This window comes from Amblyomma mixtum, chromosome 10 (genome assembly GCF_055824585.1).
Source record: "Amblyomma mixtum isolate Tamu chromosome 10, ASM5582458v1, whole genome shotgun sequence".
NCBI classification, from domain to species: domain Eukaryota; kingdom Metazoa; phylum Arthropoda; class Arachnida; order Ixodida; family Ixodidae; genus Amblyomma; species Amblyomma mixtum.
The window spans coordinates 59951567-59976033 of record NC_143021.1 but is presented as its reverse complement, the minus strand read 5'-3'; the positions used below and the strand labels follow the sequence as shown (position 1 = coordinate 59976033).

The window sequence follows — 24467 nt, the reverse complement described above, 5'->3', positions numbered from 1 at the left end:
GACCAGCGTGATCGCATATCGACAATCGTGTGGTGCTCTCTCAAATGGGCCAACAGTGTCCATGCCGAGCTTTAGCCACGGTTCCTTTGGTAAGGGGACCGGGTTCAATGGTGCAGTCATAACCTTCGTGCTCTTGTCCGCTGCCTGGCATATACTACACGTTTGAATAGCTAGCTCGACTTGCCTGTCCATGGCTGGCCACCAAAATTTTTCTCGCAGACGTGCTTTCGTTCGTACAATTCCAGGGTGAGCTTCATGAGCAGCGGTAATTATCCGCGCTGTAAGTTATGAGGGAACCACAAGGCGTTCGCCACGCAAAATCAAATTGTCCACCACTGACAGTTCATCGCGAAGCTTGAAGAAAGGTTGAAGCTCACCCGGCAGAGATTTTTGCGCAGGCCAGGACGATTCAATGTAGGCCTTGATTCGTTGCAGTGTGCTGTCTTCCGACTGGGCCTGTTCAAACTCTTCCCTGGTAATGCAAGAAGAAATAAGGGCAACTGATACAGTTTCATCTGGTAAAGTCTCTTCTTCCTGAGGAGGTGACGCAGGGAGACGAGAGAGCGCATCTGCTACTCGATTTTGCGAACCCTTCCGGTACTTTACTGTATAGTTGTACTGTGGTAGGCGCTCCGCCCACCGTGCTATCCGCAAAGGACGCCTTCCTGGCCCTTGAGTAGACAGCAATGCGACCAAGGCTTGATGGTCAGTAAGCAACGTGAAATGGCGTCCCCACAAGTAAACATGCCACTTCTCGCACGCCCAAACACACGCAAGCGCTTCGCGTTCTCCTACTGAATATCTCCTCTCTGCAGATGAAAGCGCTCGAGAAGCAAAGGCGACAGTGTGCTGTTTCTCTCCCTCCACCTGTTGGAGAACCGCTCCAAGCCCACAGTCTGAAGCGTCAGTGGAAACAACAACTGGAAGAGATGCATCGAACATCCGCAGGACGATGTTGGACGCAAGTGCCTCTTTGATCTTTCGAAAACTGGAGTCTACCTCGCCAGACCAAACAAATGGTTGCCCCTTTCGAAGCAGAACGCGCATCGGTTCAACCATATCGGCAAAGTTGGGAACGAACCTAGAGTAGTATTCGACCAGTCCCAGGAACGATCGAAGGCTGGCTTCATTGGTGGGTGCCGGTGTATCCTTGATGGAAGCAACCTTTTGCTCCAGCGGAACAATACCACTTGCTGTGATCCTGTGACACAAAAATGAAAGTTCCTGCGTATCGAAAATACACTTGCTGTTCAGTTTGAGTCCTGCCTCTTTAATGCGTTTAAGTACTGCTGCAAGGTTATCTATGTGCTCCTGCCGGCCCCGCCCGAAGACTATAATGTCATCTATATAGAAGAGCACGCCCTTACATCCTTGCAGGACTTTGGACATCATACTCTGAAATGCAGAAGGCGCGGAAGCCAGTCCGAAGCACACTCGTTTAAAACGAAAGAGGCCTTCGTGAGTTATAAATGCGGTCAAATCGCGGCTCGCAGGGTGAAGCATGACCTGGTGGTAAGCTGATGCGAGGTCTAGCTTAGAAAAATTTGTGGCCCCCACTAAACTATGCAATAGCTCTTCTGTATGAGGAAGGGGAAAGCTGTCTATTACGACAGCTTTGTTTGCTTGTCGAAGGTCTAAACAGAGGCGAATACCTCCCTCTTTCTTCTTAACGACCACAATGGGTGACACCCATTCAGATGCCTCCACCCTCTCTATCACGTCCAGATTTTCCAACCGATGGAGCTCTTCCGAGACCAATGGTCGTAGCGAGAGCGGAAGGCGCCGAAGTTTGGATTGCACTGGCTGCACCGTGGATCGCGTTTTGACGTGATGCACAAAACCTTTCGCGAGGCCAAGGCCTGGATCGAAAAGAGATCCAAACTCGCCAACTAATTCCTTTGGGAGGTTAATATCCTGCACGGCTTTCGTCGGGTCAGGGCGCTGTTCCCTTCGAGAATTAGAAGTTAGCGTCGTTTCAAGGCATTGAAGAGATGACCCATCAATCTGTAGACCGAGGGCCTTGATGGCATCGATACCCAAGAGTGAGGTGCCTTTTTCAACGACTTAGAAAAGAAGGCTTGTTGTGCTAGCTTTGTACGTAACGTCAGCGAAGAAACAGCCACGAACCGGAACAGGCTGTTTTGAATAGTCCAGTAACCGAACAGTCGGGGCCAAAAGTACTTGGCCTTCAAAATACTGCTTAAAAAGATCGTGTGCAACAATGGAAACTGACGATCCAGAATCTACAAGGAAAGTTATGTCCGCACGGCCAATCGAAACTGACGTGAACAGCGGAGCGAGCGGCCGACGTCACAGCCAGAATGCTCAAAACTTCCTCGCTCGGAGAATCTTGGCTGTCTACCTCACGCACCGGAGCGGAGCCTCGTTTCTGGCAAACATAGCGGAAGTGACCCATGACACCGCAATGGTGACAACGCTTGCTTTTGGCTGGACAGCGAACTGATGCTGCATTGTGCTGGGATGAACCGCAGCGGTAACAATGAGACTGGCGGTTGTGCGCCTGCTTCGAGCTCTCGTCGGATTCTGGTGTACGCGTAGGCGTATTTCCACGAGTATTTATGCGTCCAACATCTACAGAAGGAAATTCTTGCAGATCATTGTACGCCTGCTCAAACTGCCTTGCCAGTAGTACTGCTCTAGCGAACGAGAGAGACGATCCTTCAAGCAGAAGACGCTCGCGCAAGCTCCGAGACGAAATACCCGCAACGAACTGGTCACGCAGCGAATCTTCTTCGACAGGAAAAGAGCATGTAGCAGAAAGCTCCCGCAATGCTGTGATGTACTCATTCACTGATTCACCAGCTTGCTGAACTCGCCTACTGAAACGATGCCATTCGGCAACAACATTGCTTGTTGCCGAAAAATGAGCGTGCAGAGCGGTAACTGCGATATCGTACGACGATACTTCAGGCCTTGTATCGCCTGTGCCCTTGCTATCTTCCGACGCTTGATCAGTAGCAATTTGCTCACCGAGCTTGGCGTTGTCCAACGATGGAAGTGGTAATGTGTAAAATATGCGCTGACCTTCTACGCCGAGGCTGTGAAGAAGTAGTGCTTTGCGACGATCCGGCGTGCAGTCAGAGGCCCCCGAAGCAAGCAGGTAGTTCTCGAAGATGCGGAACCATTGCGGCCACGCAACAGCAGGTCGACCAGGCACAGGCAGGAACGGGGGCGGCGGCGCGATTCCAGAAATGCTCATGGCGCCGGAAAGCAAGCGGCGAAAGTCACGCCCCCCGAAATGGTCCCACCCTCGTCGCCAATGTTGTAGCGGCGGGTGCCGCCCAAGTACATGAACTGCTAGCAACCAAACAAATCCCGCTTTATTGCCACATACAGTCATATATATACACATAGCGACACTGGTGCCTCTAGCGGAAGGTGATTCCCAAAACGGAACCGAAACCACATATACAACAGTACTGCCTTCCCAAAGCCAGCTGAAAAGCAAGGTATTAAGTTTTCTAACGACAGGAGTGGGAGGGAGGGCCACACGTGCTACAAACCAGAGTTTAGAGCTGAGGACGTTCTTCACTAAGTACGCCCTCTCCGATAGTGACAATGGAGACGCAGATACCGCGACCACTTGCTGTTGCACGGTTCTCGCAATCCCCTGCCAAGTGAGCGAAAAAGAGAGTCACGCCCAGAAAGTCACGCCCAGAATGGCAACGAGCTCTGTGAGGGCAAGGCCCTCCGGCAACAAGTCAACGTGGCGTCCCAAAGAAAGCGCCTGGCTTTTAGTAGAGTTCAACTTGCCGCCAGAGAGGAGGGCGTACTCAGCATACTCGCGCGAGAAAAACCCACGAGGCTGTCTTTATCGCGTAGCAGCAGGATAACGTCAACTGCTTAGGCGACAACTCTTACATGCGTTCCGCCCGGCAGCGGCTGTCCGCATATCCCGCCGGAGCCCTGCACGCGTCGCAACATTTGGGTCTATCGCGAGGGCGAATACAACGGGCGAGAGCGGGCAGCCCTGCCTGACACCCCGAGTGACGGGAAGGCTCAGCTACCGTTAACAAATATGTTCCCCGTTGTCGTCGAGTATAGCTGTCGCAACAGTGTGATCCATCCAGCGGGGAAGTTATAGCCCGTCTGTACTTGGAACAGATAGGCGTGCTCTAGGCGGTCGAATGCCTTCACAAGGTCGACGCCACCCTCGCGATTGTTGGCGTATGCAATCACCTCACGAATAAGGCTCAACAGAGCGAAGACACTGCGGCCCGGAACCGAGAAAATTGGTGGGAGCTAATTAGCGCCAGCAAGGCTGTGAGGATCTTATAATCTACGTCAACTAGCGTAATAGGTCGCCAGCCTGGCGGATTGCGCCTGTCCGTACCGGACCTTGGGAGGAGCGTTATACGACCGCGGCCAAAAGAGCGCGGGATAAACTCTCCTTTGAACACAGCGTTCAAAGTCGCTACAAGAGCGTGTTGGAAGTGGGGCCACATCGCTCTGTAGACCTCTACTGGGATGCCTTCAGTTCCCGGGATGCGCCAGAGTCCATCCCGCGCATAACTTTCCACAGTTCGCTGCCTGTTATTGGGCGAATGGCTGCCTGCGCTTCCTCGCCGTCAAGCCGCGGGAGATCGGAGGTGAAATGAGCCACGTGCTCTGAAAATTCTCGGATTGTACCAGACTGCTCGCGGGAAAACAGCTCCGAGAAGAAATTTCAAAACATGCGCTCTATATCGCGCCGTTCAGAGCTCTCCAAACCGTGCTCGCAGAACACTGACGAGACGTGTGCCGACACTTTCTCCGTCGCCCTGCATCGCGTGCAAGGCGCAAGACATCCGGGTCGGAAATGGAGCGGCGGAGGGCCACCGAAGCTACCGCGGCGCTCAACTGCTGACATAAATGTTGCAAGTACCGTTCGCGCTGATATCGCAGGCACGCGCGCGCTTTCGGAGTCAGCGATCCTCCCGGACTCGTTACATCGCAAGAATGCCAACTCGTGTGCCGATCGAGAAGACGAGGCGGGTCGTCCGGCTTTGTACGGAAGGTGTCCTTCAGCATGAAATCTGCCGCCGCACCACCAGGAGCAGGACATCGGTGAGCCGCATTATTAGAGGCCATTGGGATGAAGATGGTAGAACTGCTGATGCTAACCGCAGTGGGCGGCCAAGGCTTATAACGCTGGAAGAAGACGAACTGATAATTGCTGCCGCTGTTGTCGACCCCATTCTGAACGCATTGGAAACCAGTTGTTGCTGAGCTGTTAATATACAGGGTGTCCACGCTAACTTTCGCCAAGGGTTAACAAATAAGATACTTCAGATAGGCCAGGGAAACCACTTACATCAAGCTACCAACCGGCTTGCGCACCATAGGCAATTTTTTGTTTCGCAATGAATTAATTACCGATTAAGATAATGTTTCTAAATGCGTAATTATTGATTTTAGACGGCATATGTGAATAGCAAATTTAAAGAGCACCTTTACAAACCCCCATTCCATTTATTTGCGATAAAGAAAGCCTTCGAGTAACGTTTTGACGAGCTCCAAAGAAAGCCGGCGAAATACAAAAACAGTCACGTCACTACAGCATTCGCGCGCCACGATTGTGCTGCTCTCAACCGCAGCTTCGGTGAACGAAATAAGCTGCTGGCAAGGCGCGACGACAGCATTACTCCGGCAGGCCGATATGTCGACGGTGGTTGCGGCGCCCGCGCGAGCCAGTCTGCAAGCGCGAAGGTGCAAGTTGCACCGTCGCGCTTACTTTTATCTTATTTTTTAACCCTTGGCTAAAGTTAGCGTGGACACCCTGTATAAGGAAGGTTTGCAACGTGTCATGGTCCTTAGAATACAGTGAGGGCTCATTTCTCACCTTCCTGCTTGACTTGACATGTGGTATATTGCATACCAAGTTTTGCATTCGCGCGTATTGCATATCAGTGCAGGTTGAATGGTGAATTTTGCGTAATTTTAGCTCCATATTTATTTTCTTTATGCAGCGGAGCGAGGTAGCTCTAGGCTTTAAGACCCGACGTCAGTTAATATTCGCTCTCATATTCCCAGGTATATATATACCCGGACACACCCACAGCGTGCTCAGCACAGGCCGCTGCTCGGTCAGTGTCTGGGGAGCTATCAGTCGGGATTGCCGGAACCCACTCGTCAGGATCGAGGACTCATTTACCGGGACCACGTATTATAGTGAGGTCCTCACCCAGCACCTGATTACGTACTGTCTGGACGGGTTGTTCCAGGACGGCTGCTACCTGTTCCTGCACGACCGTAGCCCTGTGTGTGAAGCACGCGCTGTGAGCGCCTGGATCGGTACGCATGCCTCTGATTCCGTGGCCACCTAACGCGGATGACCTCAACCCAAATCGAAAACATCTGGGCAATGCTGAAGAAGGCACTTGCCTCACGACTCCCTTGCGGTGGCACAGCTGTTCATGCCCTGGCGGAAGAGTGGGAAGCGCTGCGCGGGCCTCCGGATGTAGTGGCGGCGCTCAATAATTCGATGCGTAGGCGAGTCGGACAAGTGGTCTGGGTCGACAATTTTTCGCCACACTGAGGGCCATTTCACGCCGTTAAATGCCATTCTTATCAGTTTCCGTGAATAAACTTTCAGGAATGCCTGTAATGTAGTTCGATTCTTCTTCCCAAACATCTATTCCTGACGGTACGCCTGTAAGGAAAACCGACCACTTATCGTAGTAGCCAATTAAAGGATTTTTTCAGAAAAGAGGAGCAAAGCAATTTTGTCAAAGAACTTGCGGCCTCATCGAACCCCACCGCTCTGTATCTTCACGCTCCCGCACGAAAAGCCTGCGTCAGGGCAGCCGTCGTCCGCGTATTACGCCCACTTGCCTAAAATCGCCCTGCGGTTCACTCAAGCGATGGGCACGAATAAGCGAGATTAGGAGAACCTAAATCGCGAAGAAAAACAGAACGGGTCTTCCTTCGTTCATTGCGCGGCCGTTTCATGCCCTGTGGCCGTGCTCTACGGCATGACAGCACCATGTGCTCGATTAACGGTGATGCACGATTCTATTCATCACGAACGTCAGCAGCAGAGCGACCGAGAGCAGCACTAGAAATTTACTAAGCGTGAAAAGCAACCGCCCGAAAGTGAGAGCTAAATTTGGTGTCTCTCGGGCCAAGGGTTGGATGGATCAATGAATGGATGAACGGATGGACGCATGGATTGATGGACGGACAGACGGATGGACGGATGTATGTATGTATGTTTGGTTTGGTTTGGTTTATGGGGTTTAACGTCCCAAAGCGACTAAGTCTATGAGAGACGCCGTAGTGAAGGGCTCCGGAAATTTCGACCACCTGGGGTTCTTTAACGTGCACTGACATCACACAGTACACGGGCCTCTAGAATTTCGCCTCCAAAGAAATTAGACCGCCGCGGCCGGGAGTATTATGTATGTATGTATGTACGTATGTACGTATGTACGTATGTACGTATGTATGCATGTATGTATGCATGCATGTATGCATGTATGCATGTATGTATGCATGCATGTATGTATGTATGTATGTATGTATGTATGCATGCATGCATGCATGTATGTATGTATGTATGTATGTATGTATGTATGTATGTATGTATGTATGTATGTATGTATGTATGTATGTATGTATGTATGTATGTATGTATGTATGTATGTATGTATGTATGTATGTATGTATGTATGTATGTATGTATGTATGTATGCATGTATGTATGTATGCATGTATGTATGTATGTACCTATGTATGTATGTACCTATGTATGTATGTACCTATGTATGTATGTACCTACAGGGTCTCTTCTGAAAGTAGTAGGACTGGTTTTTTCCTGGGCGAACGGGCGGACGAGAGGCGGTCTGCGCGTGCAGGATCGATGAAGAGGGATATTGGGAATTCTGGGGAAAATCGGCAGTCGGCTCTCAGCCGTTGAAGAGAGGAGGTCGCTTGTACTGTGAACCCCTGTCGAAACGTCTCGTGACGCAGAATCATAGAGCGTTCATACTGGATCAGCGACACGCGATCAAATTTTGTGTAAATCTTAGTAAAACGGGCAAAGAGACTCACGACATGATTAAGGAGGCCTACGGTGAAACTGGCATGGGTAGATCAGATGTTTTTTGAGCGGCACAAGCTGTTCCGAGGAGGTAAGGAAAGAGTGGAAGACGACGACCGCTCCGGACGCCCTTCGAACAGCAAGACCAACGCAAATGTGTAGCGAGGGAAACATTTACTTAACAGTGATTGTAGAATGAGTATCAGAATGATTGCTGATGACTTGAGCATTCCTCAAACCCAAGTTTTTGAGATCGTGACAGAAAACTTATCCATGAGGAAAGCGTGCACGAAGTTGATGCCGGGAGTGTTGTCAGAGGAGGAAAAGGCCAACCGGTAGGACCTTCATCATCTGAATGAGGAACCCGATTTTTTGCCCAGCACAAGGCGGCAACTCTGCCTCAGCCCCCCTACAGCCTCGACTTGGCCCCGCCAGACTTTTTTCTATTCCCGAGAATAAAATTGACGCTCGAGGGGAAACATCACGGATCGGTAGAGGTGGTTCAACAGGCCGTGACGAGGGAGCTAAAGAGCATTCCGGTCCAGGCGTTCCTGGAGGCGTACGAAAACTGTAAAACTCATTGGCAGCAGCGAGTAGGTGCGGAAGGGTGCTACCTTGAAAAATTGTAATCGTTTGTAGTATTCTTTTGAATAAATTTTGTTTAAAAAAATGAGTCCTACTACTTTCAGAACAGACCATGTATGTACGTACGTACGTATGCATATGCGTACGTACGTATGCATACGACATATGCGAACATGCATATGTCATACATTTCTGCTTTGCAGCGAGATATTCCTTTACAACCTCTTTTCGATTATGCATTTCAGTAGGCGCTTTACCGAGAAACATGAATGAGGCTAGTTGTACCCTTCAGCTGAAAGTAGGCAGGTAAAATATTTTGTTTTCTTGACATGCTCTGTTCGCGTTTCATTCCGGCCTGACTATACGTATGCACGTATGTACAGCCACCCTGATTTTTAATAATATAGCGCGAGCGTCGACCGAACTGCTGGTCAGCGCCTTATAACGGCGACAAGCCTGCAACAAGGCGAGAGTTCGCGCATGCGCACAAAGGCAGAGCGTCGTCTGCTACGCTGTTCCGAGCACGAGGACACACGCCCTGCCACAATATCAGTTCTCAAGATCCCGCCAAGTTGTAGAGCGCATGCGCATGATTAATATGCGAGACTGCATGAGACAGGATTTCTTTCTCCCTCTTTTTTTTGCCTATTACGGGAGGCCAGCCTGGAGATGCGAAGTTATGATAAGAAAAAATAAAAGGAAAGAAATATAGCAGCACATTGAGACCATTGCATGGATCGCTATAAACGGGGTTCCAACCAGCTCTTTAATCAGCCTTGCAGTGTCTCGACGGTATAAAAAGGCATCGGTTGGAACCCCGTTTATCGCGATACAGCCTAGGCAATGGTTTCAATGTGCTGCTATATTTCTTTCCTTTTATTTTTTCTTATAATAACTTTGCATCGCCCGGCTGGCCTCCCGTAATAGGCAAAAAAAAAAAGGGAGAAAGAAATCACGTTTCATGCGGTCTCGCACATTAATCATGCGCATGCGCTCGACGGCTTCACCAGGATCTTGCGAACTGATATTGTGGCAGGGCGTGTGTCCTCGTGCTCGGAACAGCGTAGCAGACGACGCTCTGCCTTCGTGCGCGTGCGCGAACTCTCGCCTTGTTGCACTCTTATCGCCGTTATAAGGCGCTGACGCTATATTCGGTCGACGCTCGCGCTATATTATTAAAAATCAGGGTGGCTGTACCTATGTACGTATGTACGTACGTACGTATGTGCGTAGGTATGTATGTATGTACGTACGTACGTACGGATGGATGGATGGATGGATGGATTAGAATAACATTTTTGTGGGATAGATGGTGCATCTTGTAAGAAAAGAACAGTAGCGCTACCAAGAAGAACACAAGAGAGGACCACACAAGACTAGCCCTAAACTTCATCTAAATTTATTCACTCACGCCGCAGAAAATATATGGAAAACCACGACACGTGCAGAGAGATACCAGTTTCCAACAACACTATCTACAGAACCGTTCAAGATACGCCTTTTCCGAATTGAAGAGGCTCACCGACGTATCGCTAACACAAGATACACCTCTCTTCCTTATATGAAATGCTTCCAATAGTTCCCTTGCCCTTGTGTCTTTGCTTTTAACTAAAATATCTCATGAAACCGTGGTTGACACTTTTTGCAGTATTTGCATCTTGCCTGTGGCAAATATTCTGCCGCTCAAGGGCATTCATAACACCCAGCGCAGTGCTGAGAATGGATGGATGGATGGACGCATGGATTGACGGACGGACGGACGGATGTATGTATGTATGTATGTATGTATGTATGTATGTATGTATGTATGTATGTATGTATGTATGTATGTATGTATGTATGTATGTATGTATGTATGTATGTATGTATGTATGTATGTATGTATGTATGTATGTATGTACGTACGTATGTACAGGCGCGGCCATAAGTAAACGGAGCACGCTATTGCGTTCGAAGTGCAATCACGCTTTCTCCATTGGTAATGAAGAAGCGTTGTTTGTATACAAGAAAGCCCACCAACCTCCTCTACCAGCATGCGCGCACCACTGCTGGAAAATTCAATTAGGTGACGCGTGAAAATTCTTCGAAGACAGTTGCGTGCTCCGTTTACTTTTGTCCGCGCCTGTACTTATGTACGTATGTACGTATGTACGTACGTACGTATTTATGTATGTATGTATGTATGTATGTATGTATGTATGTATGCATGTAACATACATACATACCTACATACCTACATAAATACATACCTACATACATACATACATGCATACATGCATGCATACATACATACATACATACATACATACATACATACATACATACATACATACATACATACATACATACATACATACATACATACATACATACATACATACATACATACATACATACATACATACATACATACATACATACATACATACATACATACATACATGCATACATGCATACATACATACATACATACATACATACATACATACATACATACATACATACATACATACATGCATGCATGCATGCATGCATGTATGTATGCTGGTTTAGGTTTGTTTTATGGGTTTTCATGTCCCAAAGCAACCAAGGCTATGAGAGACGCCGTAGTGGAGGGCTCCGGAAATTTCGACCACCTGGGGTTCTTTAACGTGCACTGACATCGCACAGAACACGGGCCTCTAGAATTTCTCCTCCAAAGAAATTCAACCGCCGCGGTCGGGATCGAACCCGCGTCTTTAGGGTCAGCAGGCGAGCACCATAACCACTGAGCCACCGCGGCGGCCATATGTATGTATGTATGTATGTATGTATGTATGTATGTATGTATGTATGTATGTATGTATGTATGTATGTATGTATGTATGTATGTATGTATGTATGTATGTATGTATGTATGTATGTATGTATGTATGTATGTATGTATGTATGTATGTATGTATGTATGTATGTATGTATGTATGTATGTATGTATGTATGTATGTATGTATGTATGTATGTATGTATGTATGTATGTATGTATGTATGTATGTACGTATGTATGTATGTATGTATGTATGTATGTATGTATGTATGTATGTATGTATGTATGTATGTAAGAGGTTGTAAAGTAATATCTCGCTGCAAAGCAGAAATGTATGACATATGCAAGTTCGCGTTTCATTCCGGCCTGACTGTAATACGTATACATACGTACTTACGTACGTACGTACATACATGGTCTGTTCTGAAAGTAGTAGGACTCATTTTTTTAAACAAAATTTATTCAAAAGAATGCTACAAACGATTACAATTTTTCAAGGTAGCACCCTTCCGCACCTACTCGCTGCTGCCAATGAGTTTTATAGTTTTCGTATGCATGCATGCATGCATGCATGAATGCATGTATGTATGCATCTATGCATGCATGTATGTATGCATGTATGTATGCATGTATGTATGTATGTGTGTGTATGCATGCATGTATGTATGTATGTATGTATGTATGTGTGTATGTATGTGTGTATGTATCTATGTATGTATGTATGTATGTATGTATGTATGTATGTATGTATGTATGTATGTATGTATGTATGTGTGTGTGTGTGTGTGTGTACGTACGTGCGTGCGTGTGTGTGTGTGTGTGTACGTACGTGCGTGCGTGTGTGTGTGTGTGTATCTATGTATGTATGTATGTATGTGTGGATGGATGGATGGATGGATGGATGGATGGATGGATGGACGGACGGACGGACGGACGGACGGACGGACGGACGGACGGATGGATAGATGGATGGGAGCGCCCCCTTTGAAACGGGGTAGTGGCAATTCCCACCACGCTCAGCTTTTTTTGAATTTTTGTTCAACTGTGTTAGTTCTGATTAAGATTTGCCCTTTTTCACTACGGTTTCCTACACTTCTGACCTGATGTCACATCTCTGCTTTTCAGCCACCAATCCTCCAATCGCTTTTTGTTGACTTCCACTGCAGTTTTATTTAAATCAACATTGTTACCTTTAAACCCTAGGGCCTCAGGAATAAGTGACTGTGCCTGCATCGACATCCGGATGGATATCACCACATTCGAGTATAAAGTGTTCAATTGTTTCTACGTATCTACCAAACACAGCACATCTTCGTTAAATTTTTCGTTCCACCTGTGCGTTCTAAGACACCCTGACCTAGCTTCAAGAGAAGGGCACTGCCTCTTATGTTATCACAGAACAATTCCTTCCTGATCTGCCTTTTCTAGTATCGATATAGTTCTACGCTACGCTTCTTTCCATTTAAATGATCCAATTTTCAACTTGCGCGTTTCTAACCTGTCGTTTAATGCTCTTTCTGACTCCGTCCTCGTGTCTGGCATACTTACTGGTTAGTCTCCTAGTTCTTTTGCGGCACTGTGAGTGAACGCTCTTTCTGTATAAGTATTTAAATACCTCAGCTGCCCACCTGTTATTGTCTAATTTCCTCAGGCGTTCTTCATATAGTATTTTACTCTTAGCTTCCCGTGCTTCGAACAATGGCAAGCCCTCGTACTGCCTCGTTTGTGGTTTTGCCGTGGGCACCTAGTGCTAATCTTCCAATAGCTCTCTGAGTTACGTCTAATCTCGACTGAACTTCTGCCCTTAAGCACAGGACCGCATTCCCGAAAGTAAGCCCCGGCACCTTCCTTTCCTAATACCTCTCCGTACTTCATATTTGTTATACCTCCCTAATACCTTATGCTTCATTATCCCGGCGTCTCTTCGCGTTTCGCCCTCAGAGGCTGTTCGTGCTTTTCTGTGTATCTGGCCTTCGTTTAGCCAAATCCCGAGGTATCTGTTTTAAACCATTCTGGGTATTTCGTGGCCTTTTAAGTACCTGATCAGTACCATCGTTGAAACTAATCATACCTGTCTTAATTGCGCTACAACTAAAAACTAGAGCGTCTCCTTCGTCTTCACAACAATTAACCAAAATTTTCAAATCTTCCTGGCTGGCTGCTAACAGTAAATATCCTCCGGATACATTATAGCCAGGAGCCGCTGCTCAACTACATTTCCGGCTAATCTGTACGACAGATTATAACCTAGATTACTTTCATGTAGCCTTCTTTCAGTATTTATCACATAAAGCATGAACAGCGTGGTGATAGCAGACAACGTTGCCTTATACCTTTGCGTACCCCCACAGTAGTACTTTTTATCCCTTCCCATGTAATTACAACTTTATTATCTCGGTAGATTTCCTGAAAAAACTCACCGATACCTATATGTAATATGTTCCACAGGAGTTCCCTGTTCACGTTGTTGTATGCACCGCTTATGTAGAGAAAGGCTAAATATAGCGTTCTGTTTTCCGCCTTAGATATTTCTATGCAATGGGTAAGCACGAACAGGCTATCTGTCGCGTTCATTAAAATTAGACAACTTCATTCAGCGAGTACAAACGACAACCGTTTATTTCAGGTTACATGACACGACTGCGGCCCCAAGGGCGCTCCTTGGTTTCTCTTTCCCAGCTTGCTTGGCTTGTCTTGCCTTCCGACTTGGGGCGGTCTCGTTTCGGTTTCGGTTTCGCAACACTATAATCTAAGCGCCTACCCCTTCTGAACCCATTCTGAAGTTCCTGTATCCTATTACCTTCTACCATGATTGCATTTTTCATTTTTGATTTCACCGTCTGCATTGTCAGACTTTATATAAAAGATGTCATCGTAATTGGTCGGAAGTAGTTTATGTTCACCTTATAGCCTTTCCCGTTATAAATCAAATTTATTTTACTCTGTCTCCAGTTGTGCGGAATTTGCTTATTTGTTATGACTTTCTGCAGTGCTTTTATCAACGTTTCGTTGCTTCTTGGGCCAAGTTCATTATTCAGCTTGATTGGAATTTCATCTATCCCTGCGAATATGCTTTTAGGAATATTTGCTTCCGTCTTTTTTCAGTTAAGAGTAGAGACTTCTAAGCTGTTTTGTATTGTGCTGTCCTGTGCTGCGCCCTCACTTGGGGAGGTTGCCCCATTGTCGTTACTAAATGACGCAGCGACAACTGAGGTAATGTAGTTCACAGCATCGTGTTCCTCTAAACGTTTCCCCTCAGCGTCTTTAATCTGTTCCTGCTTTCTTTGATTGGTATTTCCCAACCAGCTTATATGATTCCAGAATCTTCTTGGCCCCCTTTTATTTTCCTAGCGAACGTCAGCCAGCCATTGATCAGAGGACTGCTTTATTTTAGCCTGGACGAGGATCTGAATTGGCTGTTTCTTTTCTGGATAAGATTCCCATTTCTGGCCTATTTCCTCTTCAGGCAACTGTGCACTCTTTGCTTCTCTGTGTCCCCTTGGAGCCACCCGTAGTTTATTTATTTATTTATTTATTTATTTATTTATTTATTTATTTCACATACTTTCAGGGCCCGAAGGCATTACAGAAAGGAGTGGTACAACAAAAAAAATACAGTGCATAGTTATACAAAACAAGTTATATGATGGCAGAAAACACAGTTTTCTTGAAGTTCTCAACATCGGTAATGGCAGCGATGGAGGGAGGAAGGTCGTTCCAGTCAACGCTGGTTTTAGGAATAAAAGAATCATGACACAATTTGGTACTCGAAAATGGAACACCGACTTTAAATATATGATCGGAACGGGATGAAATGTATGAAGGGCTCGAAAAAAGATGATCCTTTAACAGGGGGTTATGGTGATACAGTCTGTGGAAAAGACATAGTCGAAAACAATTCCGGCGCGAAGAAAGGTCTGGTAAGGCAAGTGTGTTTTTCATAGAAGTAATGCTGGCGTAACGGGAATAGTTAGTTAAGATGAAACGTGCTGCACGATTTTGAATGGATTCTAGTGTGTTTATCAGTGGGATTATATTAGGTTGTTCGATGGCCTCCTTAATTTCCATATTCCAGAAGCTTCGTGGCCTCCTCTTTCTTCTACAGCGGTTTACTCCTTTCACTTGTTTCATTTCTGTAGTGATGAGTAGTTGTGATTATAATCCCACTTTTCTTTGGGGCGTTTCTTGACTGCTTCCTCTATGTCGGCTACTATTAGCGCTATTTGTTCATCGTTAAGTTTTGAGTTGTCTTTTTGGCTTCGCTGCAATTCTCTTTTGATCAAGACTCCCAACTGTAGACTAATACGTTTATGATCACTTCCTAGGCTGTACTTTCACTCTTCGCCTATTTCCATTATTGCGAGCTTGCTATAGATGCCCTGCGACATTAGACAGTAGTCAATGATTGTCTGCCTGTTACGGGATTCCCATGTAATTTGTCCCTCACATTTAGATTCTCTGTTGAAAATAACTAGATTGTGCCGCTCACAGAAGTCTGCCATTAACCTCCCGTTACAATCTGTGTATTTATCCAAATCCTTGATGCGGCCATTCGTGTCACCAGGCAGAATAACATCGCCACCCTCTACAAACTACTTCATATCGTCATTGAGGTACTTAACTAGATCCTTGTTTTCTTGCCTGCATTTTTCCATGGTCCTCAAATAAACTACCCCTAGCCATGTCCTTTTACCACCAATTGTACCTGATACACAGACATGTTCTATACAAGTTGATTTTATTCTTTGCCAATTTGTTACTTGATTCATCAGCATACCTACTCCTCCTCCCTCCTTCTTCGTTGTTGTTCTGTTGCACCCTTGCCAGACCTTGCCATCGTTTAAAGGTGGATCTTCTAGATCTCTCAGATATGTCTCGCATAGAGCATACACACCTACTTCTTCGTCCTTTAACTGCTGTTCTACTTCTAGCCATTTCAATCTATTTCTAGACCCTTCCATGTTTGTGTAACTGATCGTGGCGTTTAATTTCTTTTTTGTAGTTTTTTTTCTGGGCCTCGTAGTAGCTATTTTGTTGGGCTCAGCAGTCATTGTTTCATTTGCTACTTCGCTTCTACCTACCCCTACGCCCTCAGCCACCGTGGACCCCTAAAAAAAGCTACCGCTCAGCTGCCAGGCGCTAGCCTATCTCTGCTCCTACCCTTCCATTGAAATGTATGCCATCCCGTTTAAAGGCTCTGCCCAAGCCTGTTCTGTGAACTTCCCTGTTTGTCTGCTACTTTGAAATCCTTTCTCCAGGTTTAACTCCCTTATCTCTCGATTAAGATTCACAACGTAGTTGGCAACCTCTCCATTCCTTCCTTGCACCTCCGGCACTGTGCATATCACGATCTCCGTTTGCCATTCAGGAGATCATTTAGCCCCGCCGCTACCACTACCAAGTTACGCCTTGCAACATTCTCAGAAAGTTCACTTATTGTCTCAGTACCACGTCCATTGTCCTGCCTAAGTATCCCCCGACTGTACCCGCCTATCACCCTTTACACGCTCTATTATAGCTCTTTTGCAGCTCCTCATGTTTGAGTCGCCAGCGATAAGCAATAGCGTACTCTCCCTCTCCCTCCTAACTTCCGGATTTTGCTGCCTCGTATCAGTGACTGTGACCTCATTCCTTGGATTTAGCTTGTTCTTGTCTTCATCGCCTTTAGACTTCATAGCTGCCACCTGTGCGTAGCTGTCTGTGTCTGAACCTGTCTGACTTGATTGGTTATCGCTGTTCATGCCAGTGCAAGCCCCATCCACGTGGCTGGGGCTGTAATGTCCGCCAGTGTGGCTCCCAACGGCCGGGTCAGCCATTTGTGACTACAACCGACCAAGCTGTTCTTGAAGTGTGCGCTTCTCTGCCCTCTCTACCTGTAACTTTTTTTAGAGCCTCCATACGTAGCACTAGTTTGCTGTCGCCTGTTCAGCTGTGTCTAGGCGTGCACCTAATACGCAGCATCTGCACATAAAACCTGCGCCTTCGGCCTCCTCCACCGATTTGAACCGCGTTTCTTTCTAACTCACCCGCGCCTCACACTCCTTACATTTAACCTTCAGTAGCTTAACCATCTTAGCAGCACTCGATTATTGCTTCCAGCAAATTCTACGATATCTAAAGGCTGAAAAAAAAACAATTAAAAACACGTGCACAAATAAGATGAAATTCTGCCGACCGCAAATGCCAATCGATCCTTTAGAAAGGAATAACTATCTTTCTAAAAAGTTAACGCACAAAAAAGCGCTGAAAAACTATAGCTGCCGGCCAGAATAGACCCGGCCGATTATAGGTCACTGACCTAAATTCTGTTCTTTGTCCTGCACTTACCCTAAAAGCCTAAAAACTACACACCCACTACTTTTAAATATATTAAAAGAAAGTACTCATCTATTTTACGCAGTCGCGTCGCTCTCGCAGTCTGTACAGTCCCGGTCTCCACGCGTGATCCTAAAAGCACATCATGTCGCCTCCTATCTCAGGACATAGCTGCGCCGCGGTGCAGCCCCGCAGCCACTCCGGCTGCGTGAGCCGTGGTCCACTTCTTTACCTCCCAAAGTGACTCATGGTATCGTGGACGCCGTAGTGGAAGGCTCCGGTAATTGCGACCACCTGAGGTCCTTAACGGTGCACTGACACTGCAGAGTACACGGGCCTCCAGCATGTCGCCGCCATCTAAACAGCCGCTGACATTAGCTTTTACTTCCTTCTCACTTCACGTAGTGTTCGTTGTTCACATTCCTATAAAATAGCACGTTCGAAATCAAAGAAATATTTATCCTCCACGGCACCTGGCTCCTGTGCTCTTGGCAAGCGCGCATGAGTTCGTGCAGGTGCCGTGGCAGATCTCAGTACTATTTGATGCCCGTGCAGACACAACAACGCTACGTGTTCTGCTATTTCTCTTCCATGATTTCAGGGATTCCATGACTTTCGGGGGAACTGGACGATAGGAGGACGACACCGTGTCCTGCTGCTCTTTTATAGGCATTCGTTTTCCCTGCTCACAGAACAAGTAGTCCATAAATGGTTTCAAACCAAAGGGCACTGAAAATGCTTGGCAGCCCTGATATGCGCTTTGAATACTGCGACCAGGAGAATAATATGCAGTAAACCGTCAAGCTTGCCGGTTCGCATGGCGGCTGCAAGTCATCGTGGCACTGCCCCATGCTGAATCTATTTGGTCACTCGATGCGTGAAATTGGCGTGGTTCCTAGCAGCATACCGGCAGTGGAACTACAAGAATTCAGAGATTATACTCAGACTTCCCAGGCCTGTGGTAAATTAGTTTTCGTTGCTTTAAAATTTCGGACTTGATTCGAAGCGCTCGCATTAATGGTGACATGACTCGATATCCCATGACTTTTGGAACACGTTTGATGAAATGCGAAGATTGCGGTTCATTTTTGCCACTCAGAAATAGCAATGCTTCCTCTCATGTTCTTGTGGTGTGGGCGTCACTCTTCTTTTACTTCTACAATCTGTTTCATATATTTCATTTTCAAACCATATGCGCTGCGACAAAAATAAAACAAAAAATCTGCGCCAGCAAATTGGGACAACTCAACTAAGTCCAGCACAGTGTCGGCTTTAATCAGATAGTATGCAGATGTCTGCTAGTGTTGACGAGATCACGGCCCTTTGAATAAACGGTCAACGATATGGCTCGAGGTTCGACGTCTTGGATGACACTCATTAAAATTATTAGTGGGCAATATACGCTATTTGTTATATTTTCTGGCCACGCTACCAGCTACCTGTACCTGAAAAGGCTAGCCACTCCAGAATTATTTTAAATAAAGTATAAAATTTGTTCAGTCCTGGGACAGACAAAAAATGAAAATATTTGAGCTATTACTGCGAATGGTGTTAAAATTAAGAAAATGTTTAGCTTACCCCTTTCTCTAATTTGAAATTGTCAGCACTTCCAAAATCCAAGGATTTTGCATCGTCCTGCAACCATCCCTGAAAAAAAAAAGTCATTTTTCTCACTTATTCTGCCAGCAAATCACAATACAGGTGTGCGTCTTGATAAGACGGAGAGCCAAAATAAATACACTATAAATAAATATAGGTATTGGCTTAGCTCTCGTTAAGCCCGGATATTCAAGCGAAAAGCTTCAGTTACGCTTGGTATAACGTCATGGCTGTCACAGTTGGCGCACATTGCACTGGGAGCACTACGATAACTGTGGAGGCTCTCGACCGTCCACACAATGCGGAGGCGGAGGAGGAGACGGAAATGGGTGCGGTTAAAATTCAGGGGGCACTTTGGCCGTATAAAGTCCTGCAAGGCGAAAGCGCTTCTTGGCGCAATGCTTTTTGTCGTGTTCAATTCATTATATATTTTTATTTCATTTTCGTTTGCTTTCATATTTTTGTTGTTTTTATGTTTCTTTTCTTTCTATTGTTTTTTATTTTTTAAATTGTTTCCTTAATCACATTTTTTAGGAGTCAGGCGAAGGAGTCAACGGTGACGGCTGCGGCCACCTTCGCCGCGTGTGACTTCACTCTGTGTCGCCATGCGCAGAACTGGCAAATCTAGGCACCGGCTAATGCGAAGCTCGGCTCCGACCCTCGTAGTGAAGCTTTTCGCTTCAATATAGTTATTCTGCTGCGTGGTCGGCTGAGAGATGGATGCTGACCAACAGGTTCGCGCAGGAGCGCTAGAAATAGCAGCGGTTCAGGGTGTCCCGAGCCCGTAGAGCGTGCCCGCGCCCCGCCCAAGTGCTAGGCCAAGCTATGCAGTATATCGCGAAACGAAAGCTCGTAAAATGTGGATGTTTTTCATAGGTCTACAACCTTTAAATGTTTTTGCAACTGCTAACTCTAGGATCGTTAGTTGAATAATTTCTTTTATACTAGTGCGAATTTTTCAAAACGTTTTTCGTGGCGTCCATCATGACTAAAATCTTGCAGACGAGGAAAAAGCGGCTAGCGCTGCTTCGCAATAAGAATCATCGTTATTATTTTTGCACAACCGTAACACCCCACGCTTCCCTCCTGATGACCATCTTAACTTCATGGAGTCTCAGCACAAGGAGAATAATGCGTACCTACCGCTATTGTCGCATCCATTTCCGCAATTGGTTTGCCGTTTTCGCCGCAGCACATAGCAGGTCCGTCTTTGGTTTTTAAGCTCGCAATTGCTTTCACACCTTCCCGTATGACCGCTTCGAACAGCGCTGATTTACCATCATTCACTGTTCCGATCAGTCGCGGAGGATAAATCTGTAAGCGTAACGGGGAGAATTCTTTCAATGAGACATTCCAAGAAGCAAGTAGTGGCTTCAGTCCAACACAGCGCATAATATAGCTAGCACATGATATAGCCAGCGCAGATAATCACCCCAGGAGAGGTGCTGTCGCGTATTTAACCTCCTTGTTTTGGAACTTAGACATGGAAGACCGTCACCATCTTCTCACGCATTGTACTCATTACAAAGGACAAACTTAGATAGGCGTAATTGGTGCAGCGGATATAACAAGAGGTTGGATGTTCTGCCTATTGGTAGCTCTGCGGATGAGGGCTTTGTTAGGCCAAAAGAGGATTATGCCAGGCCAATTGGTACAGTATATAAAATTAGCAGCGCCGTCGCAAACGGCGCAGGGAAGCGAACAGACTAGACACTGACTTTTTGTCGCTTTTTCCATGGGTATCTGGTTAGCATACATGCATGCGCAGGTACCTAGAATCTAGGTAACGTCTGCTGCCGTACACATGCACACGCTGCTAACGGTGAGGAATTTGGAGCTCCTCGCTGCTGCCCCTTAGGAAGGCATGTGGGCCATTTGTGCTGGCGACTGGGAATTTGCGTTAAACACTCGGTTTCAAGTCGATTGTTGACCCGGGCAAGGAGGGTATTTGTACTCGCGGATGGTATTGACAATCCCAGCGTTGGCAAGAAAAATAGTGACGTCATCAAGCGGCCGTATGAAGCACACTGCAAGCTGAGCACCGCCACTTCAGACAATCATAGACTAGGTTCGTCTATGTACAGGGTTTTTCACGTAAATTGATCAAAGGATTTAAACAGATAGCACGCTCTAGCTGGCTGAAACCAAAGACATTGTTCCCCGTCGTGTGCCACTCCTCAGAGTAAATAATTCCACTTAATTAGATAATTACCTTAACATTTGAATATTCACTCTTAGGTCACGTGCGTTTCGTTGATTTCTATAAGGGTTAGGACACAACCAGTCCAGTTTTTTGTATCAGCGTATCTTTTACGTGTTCTTTTTTCCAGCATTTAAAGAAAGCCCGCGAAAAAAAAATCACGTGATTTTGCTCTTGCGCTGTCGTATTGTATGAGTGAACGAAACGTGCGTGCTCCCCGCCTCGAAGTGAGCGGCCTCGGCCGCTCTCAGTGCAGACTTCAATGCCTGTCACCACTTTCTTCCTGAACCTGGAAAACGCGGTGATGTAAGTGATAAGCAAGCCATTGGCAGCCATCAGACGGAGCTTCTATTGAGCCATCGCATAAACAAAACAAAACACGGCTCAGCGCGCAGCCACGCTGACGCAAAGCAGATGTACTACGGTAGCGTAGGCTCCATAGGCGCCCATTGGTCCAAAAAATGGCGGCTCATGGGCATTCATGAGCAAAAAAGCAGCAACCCTTCCAGACAAAGGCTAAGCGCGCATAATTCGCAGCGCAAATATTGGTGCAAGTACCATTAATACAAGTGCTTGGTCTCTGCGTATAGCAAGTTATGGTCCAAAAAGCGCTGGCTCATGTGCACAGTTCACAAGAGTGTACGGCAAGTATTATTTTCATATTTATGTTTTATTGCACCAACCAAAGAAATACAGCGATAAAGCACACCAGCACAAACGCTTGTCAATGGCAGCACAAACAGTACACTGTTTAAGCTGGCGAATCATGTCAATGGTCTCAGTGCAGACGGGGAAAAGGCCTGACGTGCTATAAATGTCGCAAGTTCGAAAATTTCTGCCGTGAATGTGAAGAGCGTGGGAAACGCCTCGATAAGAAGAATGGCGCTATTCGGAAGGAGCGCATATAGGCGCTGATAGTGAAACCACGTCCAGGGACAAAGATGATGGAACGCCCAATGAAACGGAAGGCCTTAAGCTTATGGAAGAGCGCTCAGTGGTTATCAAAGAAGCCAATGCTCGGAGAATGAAGGCTCTTGCGTCAATCCAGGCTTAACCAGAACTAAACCACAGCCAATTTTATTTAACGGCAATCGGCTGGAGTGGTAGCTTTGCTCGCCGTTTGTAGAGTTCGGCTGAGGCGTTCGCTCCGCTTATCACTTCAGGATCGCGGCTGGCATACTTGAGGCGCTGCTTGAGGTGTTTGCGCCGCTAAGTGCTGCTCTTTTCCAGACGAATAAAGCGTAGTCAGTTATTACATTCGTTTGTTTCGTGGCACCATGATTGACGAAAATTGTTTTGCGCGGTTAATGGTGTGGTCCTCGAAGCTGACGAAGTGTGCTCGCGGCAGCGGAAAAATGGCACCGGTTAATTATGTGCTGTACGGCTGCTGCTTTGAGTTTTGTGTGAAGTATGGGAGATTCCAAGGTCACTTATGAGGAGCTTACGACTTTTTGAGTTTCGAAAATTTCAGTAATGAATCTTTGCTATTTAGCTAATTAAGTTAAATTAAAAATACTCTGAGGAGCGCCACAAGACGTGAAACGGTATGTTTTTGTATCGTATCGCGCCTGGCTTCGAGCGAGAAGCTTGATAAGCCGAAGGGGCGTTGCCCCATTTCACTGCATAAAAGCGAGCGCGCAATAAAGCTTGGCGGAATTCGCGCCGTGGCACTGTGCTCATGTTGGTTTCGCCGGTCAACCCAGTCGACGTGAAGTCGATCCATGGTGTCTAAACCGTGCCGCCCCCGGCTGGTCTGAAGGAACCTGCCGCTGAAAGAAGACACGCAAGATGGAAATTGTGAAGGCATCGGAGCCGTTGCGGGTGGGAGGAGACATAGGCAAGCATTGGACGCTGTTAAAACAGTGGTTTGAACTATTCCCGACTGCAACAGAGGCTACTGATAAACCTCGGATGGAATCCACGAAGGCCGCTTTGCTGCTGAGCATCGCTGGAGAAGAAGCCATCGAGGTGTACAATACCTCCTCCTACCAGGCAAAGAAATCCAAGAACGACTACGCAACGGTAGTCAAGAAATTCGACGCCTACTTCGCTTCGCAAATCAATGAAGTACATCAGCGTTACCTGAACCGGAGCCGAATGCAAGAGCCGGGAGAGGCTTTCGAACATCTTATACGGAATTTGAAGACTAAAGCACGTTCGTGTAACTTCGGAGCGCTAGCAGAGTCCGTGATCAGAGACCAGATTATTTTTGGCACTCGTGATGCAAAAACTCGAGAGAAGCTTCTCGCCAATAGCCAGCTAACGCTACAGAAAGCAGCAGAACTGTGTGAGGCAGCCGAAGCAGCGTCAGCAAAACAGAAAGTGTCGCTAAGAGAACAAAAGCAGATTGATCCTGTATGCAAGATAAGAGCCGGTTCCAATGAGAGCCTGCACGCACGCTATAAATGCCGAATGTGTGGAAGCACGCAAGGGCCCACAAAAATGCCCAGCTTTCGGAAAAAATTTTCGGGCGTGTCGAAATTAGAATCACTTTGCCCAATGCTGCAGAGCGAAAAATCAAGTTGACGAGTTGCAAGGTACTGAAGAATATTTTGATATTCTGTCAGTGAATAACATGACTAGCCAGGCAGACTGGACTGTGAAGGCAAATATCGAGAATATGCTCGTCGAGCTCAAAGTTGACACCGGGTCTCAGGATAATCTGCTGCCGTTTTCCTTATGCGCAAAGATGTATCCCAGGCCGCCGTTCCAGGAAAGCAGCTCCTGCTCGCGGACATGTTGTCTCGAGCTTCCATCAGCCGAGGAAGCGATGCCGTCAGCACCGATGACGTAGAGGTACACGCCGTGAGTACGATATCTTCCCTAGCAGAACTTTTTGCTGGGCTAGTTGGTCCATTCTGACATTCTGACATTATGGCTCTTTACACCATGTGACATTAACTGTGTATAGTCATTGAGTGTAG

The 24467-nt window shown here is 46.7% G+C and overlaps 2 protein-coding genes across 2 annotated transcripts in view; both read right to left on the bottom strand.

The window, feature by feature from the left end:
• LOC149325902 (uncharacterized) overlaps positions 1–24467 on the bottom strand; it is a 405896-nt gene that overhangs the window by 166865 nt on the left and 214564 nt on the right. The window contains exons 8-9 of the mRNA XM_089562519.1: positions 20487–20657; positions 19323–19391 (exon numbers count right to left, since the gene is read on the bottom strand). Of these exons, the coding sequence (XP_089418645.1) occupies positions 19323–19391; positions 20487–20657 (240 nt within the window). The remainder of the gene's footprint in view (positions 1–19322; positions 19392–20486; positions 20658–24467) is intronic.
• On the bottom strand, positions 71–3251 carry LOC149325905 (uncharacterized). Its single transcript, XM_089562518.1, has 2 exons — positions 2992–3251; positions 71–472 (listed from the first exon to the last, which is right to left on the bottom strand). The coding sequence occupies exons 1-2, from the start codon at positions 3218–3220 to the stop codon at positions 321–323; spliced, it is 381 nt and encodes a 126-aa protein (XP_089418644.1). The 5' UTR covers positions 3221–3251; the 3' UTR covers positions 71–320.